At 59.9% G+C, this 19,278-nt stretch overlaps 2 protein-coding genes across 3 annotated transcripts; one reads left to right on the top strand and one right to left on the bottom strand.

Annotated features, from left to right (window-relative positions):
- Positions 1-2,026: 2,026 nt before the first annotated feature.
- PHF19 (PHD finger protein 19) lies at positions 2,027-8,875 on the top strand. The gene is made up of 14 exons (XM_066200958.1): positions 2,027-3,022; positions 3,258-3,339; positions 3,425-3,520; positions 3,597-3,697; positions 3,813-3,961; positions 4,177-4,272; positions 4,503-4,571; positions 4,988-5,108; positions 5,488-5,555; positions 5,638-5,808; positions 5,890-5,959; positions 6,273-6,358; positions 6,467-6,562; positions 6,854-8,875. Exons 1-14 carry the CDS (start codon positions 2,846-2,848, stop codon positions 7,200-7,202), a joined length of 1,731 nt encoding a protein of 576 aa, XP_066057055.1. The 5' UTR covers positions 2,027-2,845; the 3' UTR covers positions 7,203-8,875.
- On the bottom strand, positions 8,842-18,929 carry CUTA (cutA divalent cation tolerance homolog). 2 transcript variants are annotated; one of them, XM_066200959.1, is made up of 6 exons: positions 18,813-18,929; positions 15,755-15,903; positions 12,454-12,513; positions 11,485-11,530; positions 11,060-11,109; positions 8,842-10,768 (listed from the first exon to the last, which is right to left on the bottom strand). In XM_066200959.1, exons 1-6 carry the CDS (start codon positions 18,891-18,893, stop codon positions 10,666-10,668), a joined length of 489 nt encoding a protein of 162 aa, XP_066057056.1. In that variant the 5' UTR covers positions 18,894-18,929; the 3' UTR covers positions 8,842-10,665. The 2 variants fall into 2 exon arrangements, with proteins under 2 accessions (XP_066057056.1, XP_066057057.1); XM_066200960.1 differs by lacking the exon at positions 12,454-12,513.
- Positions 18,930-19,278: the final 349 nt, after the last annotated feature.

Below are 19,278 nucleotides of genomic sequence, written 5' to 3'. Positions count from 1 at the left end.
AGGAGGAGAAGGGCAGCACCCAGTAGCTCAGTGCAGCGCGGTCTGACTCCAGGATTGCTGGATGCTGTGACAGAAGCACCTGCAAAGAAACCAGAGTTAAATCTCCTTTATGTTGCTGTAATTATGATGCTTCATTCCGGTTCGAAAACGTAAAATACATCTCGAGTTCTGATTTTTTTGGTTTTTTTTTTCATTTCTGTTCGAGACTTTTGTCGCAGCGCTCTGTCTCCCTGTGGAAGGGTTACAGCGCGGTTCTCCCCGCGTACACCCGCGGTGAACTCCATCCAGCGTTTGATTTCCGTGTCACACCATCCGCATTCCTGCGGCCAGCAACCAGCGCGCTGCGAGCAGCAGCGCCGGGGGCCGGGAGGAGGGAGGGCGCTGCTGCCCTGGGGACAGGCCGGGACACGAACGCTGCCCCCGGAGCGCAGCGATCCCGCGGATTTGGGGCAAAGGCGGCAGCCCCGAGGCACGGAGCGGGGAGCGCGGCTTCTCCGGGGCTTGTGGGCAGGGGTTATTTCAGTCCTGAGGTGACTCACACTTTTCCCGGTGTGACTCACGGGGAGCTGGGGCCCGGGGCCGCTCAGGGATGTGGCACGGCACGGCACGGCACGGCACGGCACACAGGGCTCTCCTCCTTGCACAGGGAGCGGCCGTGCCGGACCCACGGCTCAGGGAATCGCCTCTCCCGGCCCCTCCGCAGGTGCAGCATCACGAGCATTTACGGGAGCGAGCGAGTTTTATGGGAAAGTTTGATTAAATAAACGACTCCCCAGTGCCGGGTGTTGAAAGGGAGGCTCAGCCCGTGCCGTGCCGCTCGCCCCCGGCGCACGGGAGCTGCTCACTTTGCAGCTCAAAGCTTTGCTGCACCCCAGCTCCTGGTGCTGCAGGAGCTCATCCACCACGGGCAGGAAAAGCCGTGCGGACTCTGCTCGCTCTTGGCCCAGACCCGGCGCTGGGAATCAGCTCTCCTACATGGCCCGAGCAGCCTGGAAAACTTTGCTTTTTCAGCATCGCTTTCCAACAAACAGCAAATCCTACGGATTTCTTCTTGGCACCGACCGAAGCTTTTTTTTTTTTTTTTTTTTTTTTTTTTTTTTTTTTTAACAGCGATTGGTTTTCTCTGTGAGATTCAGAGAAAGGCTGAAAGGCTGCTCCCGCTTCCAGGAATCCCGGCGAGCACAGGTCGTTCCCTGTCGGGACAAGGCTGCCAGGCACTGCCCGCATCCCGCCCCGGGGCACCGGGGGAAGGCCGCGGCTCGGAGGGGGACAGGCGGGGAGGTCACAGGGCGGCGGTGCCTCTCCACGGGGCGGTGGGTGCCTGGCCGACCCTGGCTGCCCCTTCCTGGCCCCGGGGATGCCGCCTGCGCTCTCCGGAGCAGCGGGCAGGGCCGAGCCGGGACGTTCCGGGCCGGGATGTGCCCTGCCGGTGCCGGTCCCATCGGTTCCCATCCACGCCAGTCCATGCCGGTGGGTCGGTGCCGGTCCGGTTCGGTGGGTGCCGCCGGGTGCCGAGCCGTTCCTGGCCGTGCGGTGCCGGTGGGTGCCGCGGGGATGCGCTGCGCTGCGCTGCGGTGGGACCGGAGCCGTGGGAGGCGGCGGGGGCGGCCCCGCTAATTGCATAACCGGGACGTCAATGCCGGCGGGAGCGCGGGGGAAGCGCGGGAAGATGGCGCTCCCCGCCCGGCCCCCGCCGCGCCCCGCAGCCCCCCGGGCCCGCGGCCCCAGCGCCCGCTGAGCGCGCCGGGGGCACCGCGGTAAGGGCGGCCCCGCCACCGGGCGGGACGGGCGGGAGGGCGGACGGACGGACGGACAGACGGCGCGGCGGCCGCCTTTGAATGGGCCAATGGCGGCGGGGCCGCGGCCGCCGCTCGGGGCTGCCCGCGGCCACCCCCGGCAGGTGCCGCCGGGGACCGGGGCCGGGCGCCGCCGCTGCCCGCGGGGCCGCTGCCCGGCGCTGAGCGGCGTGGGCGCTCCACACGTGTCCGCGGGGCCGGGCGGGAGAGCGGCGGGAGCCCCCCGGGAAGGGAGCGGCGGCGGCGGCGACCCCGCGGGGAGCGGAGGGGAGCGCGGGGGGCTCCCGGCGGGTGCTGCTCTCGGGACGTGCCGTGGGCTTTGCCGTGGGTGGGATGGTTCTGCCCGTCCCGGGGCTCCCGGGGAGCGGGAGAGTCCTCAGGGATGGATGGCAGGGGCCGGGCAGAGGGGGGGCTCGTGTCGCCATCCGCGGCGCCGGGACACGCGTGGCGCCCTGAGGCCACACGTGTGGCCGTGACGGGAGCGCCGAGGGGAGAAAAGTCCCCCCCGAGTCGTTTCCGTGGCGTCCTTTGCCATCGCGGCTCTGCTGTGGGTGGTTTCTTTGCCTCCTGCACCCCAAACCTCGTGGCGGTGACATTTGGCCGCCTGGGCTGGCTCGCTGTGGGTGGTGCTGGCACATCCCTGCTCCTGCAGCGGTCCCGGTGGTTTGGGAGCCCACAAAACGGCGCGGAAATCGTGATTTTTAAAATCGCAGTAAATTTAAAGCTTTTATTCCTGATGTGCCCCTTCCCAAAACGGAACCACGCGGACCCGTGGCGTGTCCCAGCGCTGTGGGAGCCTGCCGGGGATTAATTCCCTCTTCTTCACCAGTAGCAGAGATTTTGGCTGCTCCCTGGATTTCGTGGGAAGGAGGAACCTTCTCATCAGTTCTGCTTTGCAGCGCCCTGAGCCCCTGCTGGTGGGGCCGAACCACCTCCAGGCAAAACGCTCAGGGATGCTGTGCCCGGCCGGTGTGCCGTGCCCGGAGGGCAGGTGACAGCGCGTGTGATCCCCGCAGGTGACAGCGCGTGTGTCCCCGCAGGCTCCGCCCATGGAGACCCCCGAGCTGAGCCCACTGATCCGCGATGTGTACGGCCGTGTGCAGCCGGCAGCGGGCCCGGCGCGGAGGGGCAGCGGCTGCCGGGAGCTGATGGTCAGGCTGAGCGAGGGGCAGTACGTGCTGTGCCGCTGGACTGACGGGCTCTACTACCTCGGCAAGATCAAGAGGGTAACGTGGGCTGCGCGGCGGCGCCGGTGCCGTTCCCCGGTTCTATTCTTCGGTCTCTATTCGGGTGCCGGCCTGGCTCCATGTGTCTTTGGTCAGCAGGACATTTGGGGTTGACATCCTGCCCCAAACCTGGCCGCCCGCAGCCCCCAGAGACGGGAGCTGGCGCCAAGGGAAACAGGGAAGGGCTGGGAATGGCAGCTGACCCACAACCCCTGTCCCCGCTCTCTCCTGGCAGGTGAGCGGCTCCAAGCAGAGCTGCCTGGTCACCTTTGAGGACAACTCCAAGTACTGGGTGCTCTGGAAGGACATCCAGCATGGTGAGTGTTGCCCAACCTCCCTTTCCCGCTGGCTGCCGTGCTGCGGGACCCTCCCCAAGCCACCTCTGTCACCCTCGTCCCTCAGCCGGTGTCCCGGGGGAGGAGCCCAAGTGCAGCATCTGCCTGGGGAAGAAGTCTGGGCCCAGGAACGAAATCCTCATCTGCGGGAAGTGCGGGCTGGGTGAGTGCGGCTGTCCCGCTCCCGCCGGGCGGGGCTGGGGCCGGCCCCGCGGCGCTGAGGCCGCTCGCTCCCGCAGGTTATCACCAGCAGTGCCACATCCCGGTGGCGAGCGGCGCCGAGGGCCCGCTGGGGACGCCCTGGTTCTGCCGCCGCTGCATTTTCGCCCTGGCCGTGCGGGTGAGTGCGGCCGCCCCGCGATCCCGGCTCCGTGCGCTGCCCGTGCCCGGCACGGTGGGGCAGGACGCGGTCCTCCCGGGTGGCTGAGCTGAGCCCGTCCCTGTCTGCCCCACAGAAAGGGGGTGCCCTGAAGAAAGGAGCCATCGCCAGGACGCTGCAGGCCGTGAAGATGGTGCTGTCCTACAACCCCGAGCTGCTGGAGTGGGACTCCCCGCACCGCACCAACCAGCAGCAGTGCTACTGCTACTGCGGGGGGCCCGGAGAGTAAGGCCCTGCCCGCCTGGCACGACGGGTTTTTTGGGAAAAGGAAGACGGGATCAGGGTGGGGATGTTTGATCCCAGGCTTGCAGGGCAGGCAGCTTTGCTCCCCGTGCTGCCTCTGCCATCTGGGTCCCCAGAAACACCAGTTAGGGACACAGTTCCTGGTTGGGAGGGGACCGGGGCGGTGGCCTCACTGTCACCGTTCTGTCCCCGCCCAGGTGGTACCTGAAGATGCTGCAGTGCTACCGCTGCCGGCAGTGGTTCCACGAGGCCTGCACCCAGTGCCTCAGCGACCCCATGATGTTTGGGGACAGGTATGAGCCCTTGAGGCCCTGCTGAGCTGCCTCCCAGGGGGGGAACCACGGGCACGGCCCAGCTGTGTGTCCCTGAGCCATCCCACACCCACAGGGATCCCTGTCCCACAGAGCCCCGCTCCTCCCGGCCTTGCTGTCACTGTTGTCACTGTCCCACCCGGCCCATCCCTGGGCCCTGCATGGCTCTAGGGCTGAGCCTCACCCCCAGCACTGTCCCTGGTGTTTTCCAGGTTCTATGTGTTTTTCTGCTCCGTGTGCAACCAGGGGCCAGAATACATCAAGCGGCTGCCCTTGAGATGGTGAGAAACGGGCTCTGCCTCCTTTGGGATGTGCCCAGGTGGCTCTGGGACACCTTGGAAGTGTTCAGGTCCAGGCTGGACAGGGCTTGGAACAACCTGCTTTAGTGGAAGGTGTCCCTGCCCATGGCAGGGAGTGGGACTGGGTGATTTTTTAGCCCCCTTCCAACACAAAGCATTCCAGGACTGTGTGTTTGGGGTTTCCCACAGCTGCAGGCAGAGTCCCACCTCTCCCCAAAACTCAAGGGATGCTGTCCTGGCTGCGGCATCCGCTGGGATCCAGCTTTGGGCTGCCCTGTGAAGGGTGGGAAGGTTCCCGAGGTGGCTTTGGGGGGACCTGGGAGCTGCAGTGGCACTGGCAGGGCAGGGCACATGGTGGTGGCCGCCTCCTGCTGACCCTGTGCCCCTCTCTGCCGCAGGGTGGACATCGTCCATCTCGCCCTCTACAACCTGGGCGTGCAGAGCAAGAAGAAGTACTTTGACTTCGAGGAGATCTTGGCCTTTGTGAACCACCACTGGGACCCTCTGCAGCTCGGGAAGGTACAAGCACACCCGGGGCTCGGGCTGTGGAGCAGCCACGGCAGTGAGAAATGTAACCCCAGTTCGTGCAGCGCTGAGCACGGCAGCTCCTGCTCCGCGGGAGCTTAATCCCCTTTCCTCTGCTCTGGGATTGTCCGTGGAATGTCAGCCCTGACACCTTCCCCAGCGGGTGGGAGCCTGGGAGAAGCACCCACACCTGCAAACCTGTCCCGGGGCAGGACGGGGCGGCTCCGGCCAGGCCTGGGCTCCCTCTCTCCTTCCCTCCCTGCCTCCCCGGCGTCGGGCAGGAGCCGAAAGCCGGAGTTCGGGTTCCCCCGTCCGTTTGGATTTTGCATAACCACGGCGGGCACTGAGCCCTGCCCGCCCCCCTGTCCCGCAGCTCACGGGCACCCCCATCTCCGAGCGCGGCCCGCACCTCCTCAACGCCCTCAACAGCTACAAAAGCAGGTGAGTCCCGGGCCGGGGACGGCCACAGGGATGCTCCCGTGCTCGCCTGGCTGAGGGCTGCCCCCTCCCTTCTGCCGCCCAGGTTTCTGTGCGGGAAGGAGATCAAAAAGAAGAAATGCATCTTTCGCCTGCGGATCCGCGTCCCCCCGAACCCCCCCAGCAAGGTGCTGCCGGAGAAAGCCCCCGGCGAGGGCGAGAGCGGCTCCTGCGAGCTGAAGAAGAGGGGGAAGAGCAAATATTCCCACAAGGACGGGTGAGTGGCCCCGTCTGCCCGGACGTTCCCGCAGACAGCGGCGGCCCCGCTGCCCGCGCCGCCCTCACGCCCTGTTTGCAGCCTGCAGCAGCAGAAGCGGCGAGCGCGGCGCAAGAGGGCCAAGTTCCTGCTGGAGGATGCCATTCCCAGCGTGAGTGCTTCGCCCCCTCCTCCTCCCCGCAGCCCGCCCGGGGTTTGGCAGCCGCGGGGACTGCGCAGCCCTGGGGCCGTCCGCCAGTTCTGCCCATTCCTGCGGGCAGGGTCAGCTCCTGTCCCCTCCCGAGGGCAGGATCAGCTGCTGCCCCCTCCCGAGGGCAGGGAGAGCTCCTGTCCCCTCGCTCTGGGGACTGTCACATGCCCGGGGCCGCGGGAAGGAGAAGGCGGCCCCGGGCACAGGGTGGCAGTGGTGGGGGGTGTGTGGGGTCCGTGCCAGGCAGTGAGGAGTGAGCTTGTTTTCGGGACAGAGTGACTTCACCTCGGCCTGGAGCACCAACCACCACCTGGCCAGCATCTTTGACTTCACGCTGGATGAGATCCAGAGCCTGAAAAGGTCCGTGCTGCTGGGGCAGGGCTGTGGGGGACCCGGGGTGGCGCCTGTGCCGGGCTGGGGGCGATGCTGCATCCCAGCCTGTCCCATCCCACCCCATCCCGTTCACAGTGCCAGCTCGGGACAGACCTTCCTGTCGGATTTGGACTCCACAGATGCCACCAGCACCTCGGGCTCGGCCACCACCAGCCTCTCCTACGAGTCCAGGTGAGGACTGTGCCCCTTGTCCCCTTCTGGAGGGGTCCCGGTGGCACGGCCGGAGGGGCGAGGGGCTGTGTCTCCCCTCTCCATGTCCCACCCTGGGGCGTGGGACAGAACGTTCTGTGTCCCAGAACGGGCTGGGGGTCGCAGAGTGGCACTTGGGTGCTCAGGACCGGAGCCGTCCTTGCTGCTCTCCCCCAAATTCCCGCTGTGCCCCCTCCAGAACCCAGCACGGAGGGCGGGGGGACACCTTCTGGGTGCCGCCCTGACTCCTGCCCCGTGCCCCCCCCCCGGCAGCCGCAGGACCGTGGGCAGCCGCAAGCGCAAACTGGCGGCCGCAGCCTACGCCTCGGGGGCCAAGAGGAGCCGGGCCGAGCTGGGCGGGCGCCCGGCCACCACCACCCCCGAGGGCAGCGAGGCGGCGGCCGGCCCCGAGCGCCCCGACGACGGCATCGACAGCCACACCTTCGAGAGCATCAGCGAGGACGACTCCTCGCTGTCCCACCTCAAGTCCTCCATCAGCAGCTACTTCGGGGCCGCGGGCCGGCTGGTGTGCGGGGAGAAGTACCAGGTGCTGGCCCGCAGGGTGACGCTGGAGGGGAAGGTGCAGTACCTGGTGGAGTGGGAAGGCACGACCCCTTACTGAGCCCCGCCAGCCCGAAACCTCTCCCGGAGCCAAAGCGGAGGAGATGGGGCTGCTGGGGAAGCCCGGGAGGCGCAGGAGAGGTGCTGGTGCCTCCCCTCGGCCATCCCGGCGGGCGGAGGCAGCGCCCAGGCCGGCAGTGCTGCCCAGGAATGAAACAGGAAGCCCTGACACCCTCTTTTTTGACATATTAACAGTTTTTATTCCTTGGCTGTGTTTATGCAGAGCGTGGCCCAGCCGTGCCCTGCTGATGGAGCAGGGAGGGGCTCTGGCCCTTGCAGAAGGGTCCCCCTGGCACAGCTGGAGCAGCTGTTTGGGGGGCACCCCACACCCTGCTGGCACTGGGGGGTCTGTGCCTGGCACAGCCGGGCTCGTCCCAGCCTGGCTGAGCAGCCTCCAGGGGCTCCTGCTGCCAAAACACCGACCCCTCCTCACCCCCGGGCTCCCCCCGCCCGTCCCTGTGCCCGTGGGGACAGCTCTTGGGGTTCTCCTCCTCATCCTGAATCCGTTCACCAAAGGGATGCGGTTTGTTTTGGATGAGAGGAGAATGCCCCCAGAGCAGCCCAGGTGTGGCTGCTGCAGCCGTGGGGCTGATGTGCTCTGACCCCACAACCCGGACTGTGTGTGCTGCTGCGCCAGCCTCGTTTCCCTCTTCTGACAATCATGACCTTAGGAAGAGATCGTCCAAAAAAAAAAAAAAATCCTCCTTTGCCTTAAAAACCACCACGGGCGCTTCACAGACTGCAGCCCAGGGCCTTTGTTCCTACAGGAATCTTCATCCCAAATGTGCCAAACCAGCAGACAAACCAAAAAAAGGCTGAAGAGGGCAGGGGGAAGGGGCTGTACTGGGGTCCCTGTGGCCACCCCTGTGACCTCTCTCCTGGTGGTGACGTTTGTGAGCACTGGATTGATTTGTCTGCAGGAGAGAAGGAGCAGCTCCCTCCTTTAACAAAGCAATACTGCCAGCTTGGGCAGGAGCAGAGGAGTTGGCTTTTAAAAGAAAGATTCCAATATCAGATAGATGTGTTAGATTTTTATTTTCCTTGAGATAGAGAGAGAGAGAGACTTTTAATGTTCTCATCTCTCCCCGTGGCTGTCCCATGGGATGGAGGGTGGGCCATGCTGGTCCTGTCCATCAGCAGACCCTGTCCTGTCCTACCTGTGCCTGTGGGATCTCGGCTCACCTGGAGCAGAGTGTCCCTGTCCTTTTAGGAGAGGTGCTGCCACGTGCCCCCATCCCTGGCAGGGAGGTGTCCAGCAGCTGGAGAGCTCCCCGTCCTGCCTTAGCTTTGTCCTTGAAGGATCACTTCAGATATTTCCCTTTCTTAGTGCCTGTGGAGCTGTGCCAGGGCTGGGCAGGGTTATGCCTGGGGGATGTCCCAGTGGATGCACCCAGGATGTGGCCCTGGCTCCCCTCTGCTCCCTCTCTGCTCCCTCTCCTCCTCTCCTGGCTTCTTGCAGAGAATTGAATGTGGAGCCTCTAAAAGTTTTGGGGTTTTGTTGTTGTTGTTGTTGCAGAGTATATTTTGCATTCGCTATAATAGAGATTATAACAACTCTGTGCACCTTCTGATCTCTGAGTTCAGGTTGCTGCTTGTAAGCAACTCTCGTTGTACCCAAGTTGTAATTAATGTGTCTGATGTACAATTAAAAAGTGGGTTGTTTTTTTTTTTCAACGTCACTGTTTTTTTTTCTGTAGTGTGAGGATTATTGGGTTGGGACGCCCAGTGCCCACGGGGGCAGCTGGTGCTGCTGGGTTGTGTTCTGTGCCCTGAGGTGTACAAAGCCCAGGCCAGGCCTTTCTTCCTGCCCAGCTGTGACCACCAGAGCCTGCCCAGGTAAGAAACCCTCCTGTTTATTCCCTTCCCGGCCCCGCAAACAACTCCAGAACATTCCAGAAATTACATCCCATAAACCATTAACACCAGGACCTTGTTACAAAGTCCCACTGGGCACAAAGCCACTGCTCAGGTGGGGATGGGGACACAGGGTCGTGGTCCTGCTGGCACTGCTGTTCCCTGAGCTGCCTGGGGATGTTTCCCAGCTCATGCCAGCTCTCAGAATCACAGAATTCACAGAATCACCAGGTTGGAAGAGACCTTCAAGATCATCGAGTCCAACCCAGCCCTAACACCTCAACCAGGTCATGGCATCGAGTGCCACATCCAGTCTGCTTTAAACACATCCAGGGATGGTGACTCCACCACCTCCCTGGGCAGACTATTCTAATATTTAATCACTCTTTCAGTGAAAAACTTCTTCCTAATATCCAACCTGCATTTCCCTCGACGCAGCCTTAGGCTGTGTCCTCTGGAGAAAGAGACCAACCCCAGCTGAGCACAGCCACCTTTCAGGGAGTTGTGGAGAGTGATCAGGTCACCCCTGAGTCTCCTTTTCTCCAGGATAAACACCCCCAGCTCCCTCAGTCGTTCTCCATATGGCTTGTTTTCCAATCCCTTCATCACCTTTGTTGCCTCCTCTGGACACGCTCAAGAGTCTCAACGTCCTTCCTAAACTGAGGGGCCCAGAGCTGGACACAGCACTCAAGGTGTGGCTTGGGAACTCTCCGTGGCCGAGTCTGTGAGTGCTGCTGGCGGAGTTTTCTGCTTCCTCGTGTTCTGTGGGGCTCCAGCAGCCCCGCCGGGGAGGCGGGGGCCGACACGGCCACATCCTGCATCCCCCGGGCTGGGGAAGGAGGCAGAGCGGGGCAGGATGCTGCGAGCGGGGGGCCGGGGCCGCCGGTGGGGACACACGGCACGGCGGGGACCGCCAGCCCACGGCTCCGGGCTGGAACTGGCTGTCGACAGCCCGAGGCAGCCCCGGGTGTCCCGGCAGGAACATCTCCGGGTGTCCCGACAGGAACATCTCCGGGTGTCCTGAGAGGAACATCTCCGGGTGTCCCGACAGGAACATCTCCGGGTGTCCCGGCAGGAACATCTCCGGGTGTCCCGACAGGAACATCTCCGGGTGTCCTGAGAGGAACATCTCCGGGTGTCCCGACAGGAACATCTCCGGGTGTCCCGGCAGGAACATCTCCGGGTGTCCCGACAGGAACATCTCCGGGTGTCCCGACAGGAACATCTCCGGGTGTCCCGGCAGGAACATCTCCGGGTGTCCCGACAGGAACATCTCCGGGTGTCCCGGCAGGAACATCTCCGGGTGTCCCGGCAGGAACATCTCCGGGTGTCCCGGCAGGAACATCTCCGGGTGTCCCGGCAGGAACATCTCCGGGTGTCCCGGCAGGAACATCTCCAGGTGTCCCGGCAGGAACATCTCCGCGCGTCCTCATCCGCAGCTTTTGGTGCAGGCGGCCCTTGCCCGGCTCAGCCTGCGGCAGCTCCCGGGGCGCGGAGATTTCCCAGTCCCAAATCCCTGTGCCACAGCAAACCCCAGAAGATGAAAGGTGCCTCCCGCGCCGCTCAGCAGGGTCCCGGAATCCCCCCAAACCAGCCGCACTTGGCGCTGCTCAGTCCCGCGGGACGTTCTCCCCTATCCACTGGAGGAACAGAGGGTTTCCTTGGGCGATGGGCAGGCTGACGATGTCGGGGATTTCAAAGGGGTGGATGGATCTGGAAACAGGCGCGGGGGAGCAGAGTCAGCCCCGCGGGAGGCTCCGGGCCCTGCCCCGCGCTTCAAAGCGCCCGCAGCTCCTTTTCTGCCACGTGCGAATTCTGCTTTTTTTTTTTTTTTTTTTTTTTTTCTGATGGCATCTCTGGGTTTTTCAGGCTTGTAAAAGACAGCAGAAGAGCTAAACCCCCCCTCCCCCGGCTGGGGAAAGGGGCTCAAGGGACCCCCAAAGCTGGAGCAGGAGGTGACAGCCTACCTTGGGTGGGACACCCAGTGCCCCTGTGGAGCCTCACCTGATGTAGTTGGACAATTCCCCAATTTTGGACGTCCTTGTTTTCACCAGCTGCGGAGAGTAAAAAAACCAAAACAAGCCCCAGGGGAGGTGTGAGGGGGTGGAGGGATCCTGATGTGCAGCTCCCACCCTGCACGGCCAGGGCTGTGCCAAGGAGCTCTTCCAGGGCTCTTCCCTGCGGGATGTTCCCAAACCCAGCAGGTCGGTGCCACAACCCTCCCCAAACCTCCCCAACCCTCCCCAACCCTCCCCAACCCTCCCCAAACCTCCCCAAACCTCCCCAACCCTCCCCAAACCTCCCCAACCCTCCCCAAACCTCCCCAACACTCCCCAATCCTCCCCAAACCTCCCTGCAGCCCCTTTCAGCTGGGGCCCTTTGCAACTGGGATTTTTTTTTTTCTTTTTATATAGGGAATGATCACTTGCCAGCAGTATTTCAGTGGATTCTTCCAGCTCCCCTTTCCAGAAATACCTGGATGGAAAAGAAAAGCAGCATCAGCAAACCCAAGCATTGCTGGCCCTAAAAAACTGCTGAGGAGTGAGCATCTCCGATTTATTTTTTTATTATTATTATTTTTAAATTATATTATTTATTTTGCCCAGGGGGACTGGCAGGGCAGATTTTAATGGGGCTGGGGGTTGTCCTGTGGTGGTGACCCCGCTCTGAGCAGTGACAGGGGGACAGTGCCTGCAGGGATTGTGGCCGAGCTTCCTTCCTCTCCTTTTCCCTGCAGGAGAGGAGCCGCGCTTCTCATGAGTCAGATGTGACCTTTCAAAACACGTTTCCCCTGCCAGGAGCCCGTCCTGATCTCATCTGCCCGCAGGGCTCCTGCTCGGGAGGGCACGGAGCAGAACCCAGCCGGGGCTGCCAGGGCTGTGCAGGAGCTCTGCTCCGGGCTTCGGGTTTGTAGGAGGTGAGGGGAATTAGGGAATTACGGGATTTGCCCTCAGGTGGGACGTAGGAATCCCCTCCCGAGGGAGGCTGTGCTGGGATGTGCCCCTCTCCTCTGCCAGGGGGGTTCTGTGAGGAAAAGCCCTTTTGGGGCTTTGCTCTTTGGACAGCTGAGGACACCTGCAGAGCATGGCCGGGCCCGGTTCCGAGGTCAAACCCCGCTGTTCTTGCTGCCCGAAACAGCTGCTGGATTTTGTAAAGGACCCTAAACTGCTGGATGTCTGTGTAGCCAAGTAACCGACAGATGAACGATTTATTCATCCAGGGGCAGCCAGAGCATCTCTGCTCCTCAGCGAGAGCTCTGAGCACGGTGAGGCTCATCCCCACCACCTGCACCCACAAACACACCCAGCGGCCTGCTGGAGGCCGTGTCCATCCCCTCCCTCCCTCCCTGCCGAGCCCAGGTTTGCCTCCTCTGCTGGGGAACGTCCGGCCCAACTCACAGGGCCGAGCTCTTGGGCAGGATGTTCACGTAGGCAGCCAGCCTCTTATCCATGATGGCCCTGGGGGAGACAGGAGGGGAGTCAGCGCCAGCCCGGGGCTCACCCCCAGCCGCGGGGACGTTCCTTCGTGCTGCCCCAGGGCTGGCAGCAGCAGCTTGGACACTGGGGACGTGGAATTTTGGGTTACTTATTACCCTGAGGAAACAGAGGTGAACTTTGGCTGGGGATGGTTCAGATCAGGCTCTCCTGGCGGGGCTCTGGGACCCTCCCTGAGCTGCGGGGGGAGTTTGGGTGTTGCTCCTAGCCTGGAGGACCCTGCCCAGGGCCAGCCCTGTGCCCCTCTGCCTGTGGGGTCACCAGGGACTGAACCGTGGGGCCGCAAGAACCCAGCCTGGGATGGGCAGGAGAGGGGTTTGCCCGCCACTGCCCAACTGTGCCCCTTCCTGCCAGAGCAGCCTTAAACGTGCAGCTTGTTAAATCACCCACATCAAGGCTTTTTCGACCCAAAACCTGCCCTAGAAATCTGCAGCCCTAATGAATCCCTTCCCCCCCGGCTGCCTCCGTTAGCTGTGGGCTGGTTTGTCACTGCGGAGCTGCTCAGGGCTGCCAGCAAAGGTGACACTTCAGAGATTACAGGGAGGACTTTTAGAAGAAAAAGGGGGGAAAACGTTGTGTTTTGTGACCAGAGCAGCGCCTGGCCCTTGTCACAGAGGTGGCAGCTGTCCCTTCGGGCAGGGCACCAGGGACTCCACCTTTGGTTTTTGTTAACACTGCCTTGGGGGGACCGTGGCTGGGGAGGAAAAGCCCCCCCAGGAGGCTCAGGGTGGTTTGCTCTCCCCATGTTCGGGCAGTTCCAGGCACTTAATGCTCCTGGAGCATCTTGAGTTAATCTTTAGACCAACAAAGTGCAGCAGCAGGAGCAGAGCCGCCCCCGCTGCGCCTGTCATGTCACACATGGCACAAATCAGTTCGGATTTGCTGCCTGCAACTCGCAGGCCCCTTCAGCACAGGAACCTCTTGGTTTCCGTGCTCTGTCCCAGTAAATTGAGATCCTAAGTGAGATCCTGAACTTTGTCCCAGCAACGAGAGGCCACCGGGGGAACAGAGAACGCTGCGAGGAGCTGAATGTGATCTGTGGGAAACGTCTGCATAACGCATGATAGCTCTGGGCTGGGCCCTCAGTTGCGTGTTCCTTTGTCTGTGCCTCACAGTAGGCCCTGAAGCGAGACGGATTAAATATTAATAAGCAGAAAAGCAAAGAAAATGATAAGCACGAATCTAAGGCAGCAGTGGGGGCTGGCAGTTGAGTGACACCGCCCGGCCAAGGGGGTCAGCTCCTCCCAGGACAGCCAAGAAGGTCTTGAAATGCTGAATTCTACCTGCAGCCCTCCTGCCTTCCCAAAGCTTGAATCCCTTCTCCTTAAACCACTGGAAAATTCCCTCGCAGATGATCCATCTGAGCGAGTGCAAAGGAGGAATAAACAGGACAGCACAGGGGACAGGAGTGGGGGGAAATGAGTGTAGAAGCCCTGTGTCACCCCCTGCCACCAGGACTCACTGCTCCCAGTTCCAGAACAAAGGAATGAGTACTCCCCCAGTAAAACCACACCCAAAGTGGACACATCCCAGCGAGGGGGGAGTGATTTATCCCCTCTCCCTTCCCTGCAAGACGAGGAACAAAGTGTGGAAGGCATTTGCAAAGCTGTTAAGATGAGGCATTTTCGGGGACTGAGGCTCTTTTCACCAGGTACAGTCCCTCCTTTTTTTTTTTCTTTTTTTTTTTTTTGGGAGACATCGAGCGGCGCAGACGTAATTCTATTTGAATTTCTTCATACAGTTGCAGCATTTAGGGTGACACAAACTCCCTTTCAGTAGCCTGTCGGCTCCTGAACGTGTCTGGGAGCGCTTTGCTGGGGATGGAGGGGTTTTGGCAGCAGCAGGGCGGCAGGAAAACAGCGAGGGAGGTGTTGCAGGAAACTTCACGGTCCATCATAAACACTTCCCCAGTCAACACGGGTTCAGCTCTTTGGACAGACCGTCCATTGAGTCAGGGGACTGACACATGTGTGAAAAAAAACCCTCTGCGTGCAAAATATCTCACATATTAAAACAGGAGAAGGGAAGGATGGAGGAGAAGCCCTCAGTCCCTGAAGTTTGCCTGGTGAGCAGAGTGGAGCCTCACAAGGGTTTGTTGTGGGCTCCTTTCGTACTTTACTTTCATGTCAGAGTGCTGTCCTTCGTCCCTCTCTGTAAATATCCCCCCGGCATTTTGTCGTCTGCGTTGTTCTAGGGAGGAATAAAGGATCTGTGGCAGATCAGAGAACACCAGGCTGGAGCTTAATCCACCTGAGGACCCAGAAATTCAGGGTCGTGAAAACGGGCCTTGAGAAGGCAAGGCAGTGAAATAAATTGAGAATTGCTCGCTGTTACCACGGCATTGAGTGCAGAGGCAAATGTCAGCTTTCCTTGGGACGGAGCAGCTCTTGACAGAGTCAGAGGAGAGGTATGGGCACAATATTTCTGGGTCTGAGAGATTTTAGCCTGCTGGCAGCTGCTGACTTTTTCCCCGAGGAAAAATGTCTCAAGAAAGCTTCTTCTCGAAACAATCTTGGCAAACAACTCTCCTTTCTCCAAACAATCCTTCTCCAGGCGGTGTTCTGCTGCTCCAGGTGTCGTTGTAGGACACGAAAGAAAGACTCCAAATATTTCAGAAGGCAAAGAGCGTGGAAAAAGAAGGCTTTATTGTCTAATTCTTACTGCCTTTTACCTGTATCTTTAATTAGACTGTATTAAAGTCCGATACAGACTTAACATGGTGGGTGAGTAGGAACGACACCTCTCTGATCCCACTGGTTAAACCGGGGAAACAGCAAAATTCACCTGGAGAAGGATTGTTCGGAGAAAGGAGAGTTGTCTGCCAAGACTCTTTTGAGAAGAAGCTTTCTGGAGAAATTTTTCCTTGGGGAAAAAGTCAGCAGCTGCCAGCAGGCTGAAAATCTCTCAGGCCCAGAAACATCAGGGCACAGAGAGGAGCATTGCTTGGGTATCTCAGAACCCCAGAACGGTTTGGGTTGGGTTGGGACCTTAAATCTTACATCCCTGCCGTGAGCAGGGACACTTTCCACTATCCCAGGCTGCTCCAAACCCTGTCCTGGGACACTTCCAGGGATTCAGGAGCAGCCACAGCTTCTCTGCCAGGGCTTGGCCCCTTTAGAAATGCAAAGCGCAGAGGGACAGAGGGAATATTCGGCCTTTGGGAGCCCCGCACAGCAGACAAGCAGGGGAGGGAGGAGTGCCGTACCTGGCGATGTCCCTGGCGATCTGCTCGTTGAGGCAGGTGACGAGGGCGATGGAATGTGTCCCTGGGACGTAGCTGCCGGTGACAGCCGAGTGCAGCTGCAGGGCCAGGCCCCAGAGCAGGGGGGACATGAGCACCAGCAGCGCCAGCACCTCGGAGAGAACACCAGGGGGGGAAACAATGCGCTTTGGGAAACGGCTTTTGCATCGGCCGTCACTCGAGGGGCAATTCCAGGCTCCTCTTAAAATCGAATTAAATTAATTTAAGGGGAGAACCTGCTCCTAGGGGGATTAATTCCCCTCCAAGAGGGTCAATCTCGTGCTCAGGGCAGCAGAGGGGCACTTTTGGGGCTGTGTCAGCCCAGGGGTGCCCAGGCCTGGACTGTGGGAAGTCACCCCCAGACTAATGGGGGTTACAGACCCCACAGCGGCCAGGAGAGGTTTTCTGAAGAAGAATAAGGAGGTAAGACATGGAATGTCTCTGTTTGTAGAGCAAAAAAAGAGCAAGAAGGGAATGGTTCCCTAACCCAGCACATCTCTCCTGCTCAGGGCACATCTGCAGACGTGCCTGGGGTGTCCATCCCTCTGGGAAACTGGGGGGACAGGACCCCCTTCCTCCCTGAGGGCAGGGGAAGAGCAGGATGTCAGGGATTTGTCCATGGGAAACAGATTAGGCGCCAGGACCTGGGGAATTTCCATCCTGCCCTGCCAGGTTGTCCTCCTCAGAGCAGCCCACCCAGCCTCACGGCCCAGCTCCGAGGCGGGTTTTGAATTAATCTCAATAATCTGCTGGCAAAAGCACAGTGAGCGAACCAGGACCCTGTGGGGCACAGGAATCTCCGTGTGCACAGCCCGGGTCCGCAGGGCTGCACAAACACCTCTGCAGGTGTGCTCTGCAGCAACAAGTGGGGTTTGCTGGGCAGGAGCTGCTGTTCACTGCTGTTTGTGCTCACGCGCCATCAGCAGCCTCCCAAAAATACATCCTTATCCCAGCGGGGTGCTGGGGGAACGGGGAGCTTAATCTGGAGTGCTGAGGAGCAGCTGAAGGACGGTGCCAGTCTGGGCTGCAGCGCCTTCCCTTTGTCGTTTGTTTTGTTTTTGACATAAACAGCATCTGGCCTGGATTCAGCTGCAGTGATGGAAAAAAAAATGCTCAGAAGACTAAGAATATATTCCTTTTTCTGCCTTATTTCCAGCCTCCTTTTTCCTCTGAAAAGCCTGGCATTACAGCACTAATGTAAAAATCTCCCTTTTTCTTTTTCTTTTTTTTTTTTTTTTTAATTGAATTAAAAATCCCTCTTGTCACCACAAAGCCGGGAACTCCTTCCCATTTGGAAAATTACTGATGTGCTGTGCTGCCTGCCTCCTCTTTCCCAACCCATCTGAGGAAATATTCTTTGTTACCACAAGACTTCTCATCATCATCATTTTTAGAGCTCCTTCTGCGCTCTCGTTTTCCCACTAAGCCATTTAACAAATATTATACAACAAATCCCAGAAGCCACTCAGTGAGTTGCAAGCCAAACAGAGATGTGCTGGTGTACCTATTTTTCCAGATTAAAATGTAATCACGCTCCTTGCTCAGGAAAAAAACAACGAACATCCAACCTGTTCAGCCTGCTGATCATTAATCTTCTTGTAAGATGTATGTGCATGTGATGAGGAAATCCCCAGGATCACTTCTGATAGAATATTAGTACAAACATGAACACTATCTTGTGTTTTTCTTTTTTGTTTTTTCTTTTTTTTTCTTTTTCTTTTTTTTTTTTCTGTTTTCCCCCTTTTTTTATGAAAAGGAAGATTTTCCTCCTTTTTTTTTTTTTTTTTTTTTTTCCCTAGAACATTTGTATTTGCCAAGGGATGGTGCAAAAGAGGAGTGAAACATCAGGATCCCCGCCTGAAAAACCAATTAAACCCATGATTGCCAAAATACTGAAGGGAACAAAACTGAAAACGCCTCTGTGAGGATTGAAGAACTTCACTGAAAAGCAGCGAGCAGCAAAGTGCAGAGAGACTCAGATTTCTGCAACACTTCTTTTGGCTTTGGTGAACTAAAACCACCTTTAAGTTTAGAACCACAACGCTAGGACTTTTTGATTAATTTTGATGAGATTCTGTTAAAAAACCCCAGCTGCACGACACCACCCGAACCCGACTTGTGGTGATGCTGAGTGTAAAATAACTTTAACTTGGAAATTTGCTTCTCTCCCAGCAGATACAGGGAGCCCACCCCTCCTGCACGATGGTTTTGGGGAGAGGTTTGCTAACACAAAGGTACAGATAGAGATTTCCGTGGTTGCTTGGCGTGGGTTGGTGTTTGCTGTGCCCCCCAGGGAGTGTCCTGTGTCCTGGATCCCCATCCCAGCCCCGTGTCCGTGTCCATCCCATCCCTGTGTCCATCCCCATCCCATCCCTGTGTCCATCCACCCCCACGTCCATCCCAGCTCCATGTCCATTCCCATCCCAGCTATGTGTCCATCCCAGCGTCCATCCCATCCCCGCGTCCATCCATCCCTGTGTCCATCCCAGCCCAGTGTCCATCCCATCCCTGTGTCCATCCCCATCCCATCCCCGTGTCCATCCCATTCCCGTGTCCATCCCAACCCTGTGTCCATCCCCATCCCATCCCTGTGTCCATCCCATTCCCGTGTCCATCCCAGTCCCGTATCCATCCCAGCTGTGTGTCCATCCCCATCCCATCCCCGTGTCCATCCCATGCCCGTGTCCATCCCAGCTGTGTGTCCATCCCCGTGTCCATCCCATCCCCGTGTCCATCCCATCCCCATGTCCATCCCATCCCCGTGTCCATCCCATCCCCGTGTCCATCCCATGCCCGTGTCCATCCCAGCTGTGTGTCCATCCCCGTGTCCATCCCATCCCCGTGTCCATCCCAGCTCTGTCTCCATCCCAGCTGTGTGTCCATCCCCGTGTCCATCCCAGCTGTGTGTCCATCCCCGTGTCCATCCCATCCCCGTGTCCATCCCAGCTGTGTGTCCATCCCCGTGTCCATCCCATCCCCGTGTCCCTCCCGCCCGGTGCCCGCTCCCCCGGTCCGCACTCACCAGCAGCGCGGTGCCGCGGGCGGGCCGGGGGCAGCCCTGGGCGGCGGCGGGCAGCGGGCAGCGCTGGCTCAGCCCCTCCATGTCCGCCCCTCCACCTGCTCTGCCCGAGCCGGGAGCGCTGCCCGGACAGGCGGCACTGACTCCTCCTCCTCCTCCTCCTCTTCTTCCTCCTCCTCTTCTCCCTCCTCCCCGCCCGCTGCGGGGCGGCGGCGTGGCACAAGGGACAGCGCGGTGTCCCCGCCTGCCACCCCCCTGCCTCGGCACCTGCCGGACCTGCGGAGCCGTGGGGACAAATATCGGGGGTTTGCGCCCCAAAAGTGGGGTGGGACACCCCAGGGCTGGGATTTCCCGGCTCTCCCTCCAGGACCAGCGCTGGAACCCTCCCAGAGAGCACTCTGAGACGTGCTGATGCCATTTGTCACCTTTGCTTTGGTTCCTCTGTCTATAAAATTGTTATTTTTTTCAG

Source organism: Chamaea fasciata, unplaced genomic scaffold (assembly GCF_029207755.1).
Source record: "Chamaea fasciata isolate MVZ Bird 193981 ecotype frontalis unplaced genomic scaffold, bChaFas1.0.hap1 SCAF_20, whole genome shotgun sequence".
In the NCBI taxonomy this organism is placed as follows: Eukaryota; Metazoa; Chordata; class Aves; order Passeriformes; family Sylviidae; genus Chamaea; species Chamaea fasciata.
This window is presented reverse-complemented; position numbering and strand designations above follow the sequence as displayed.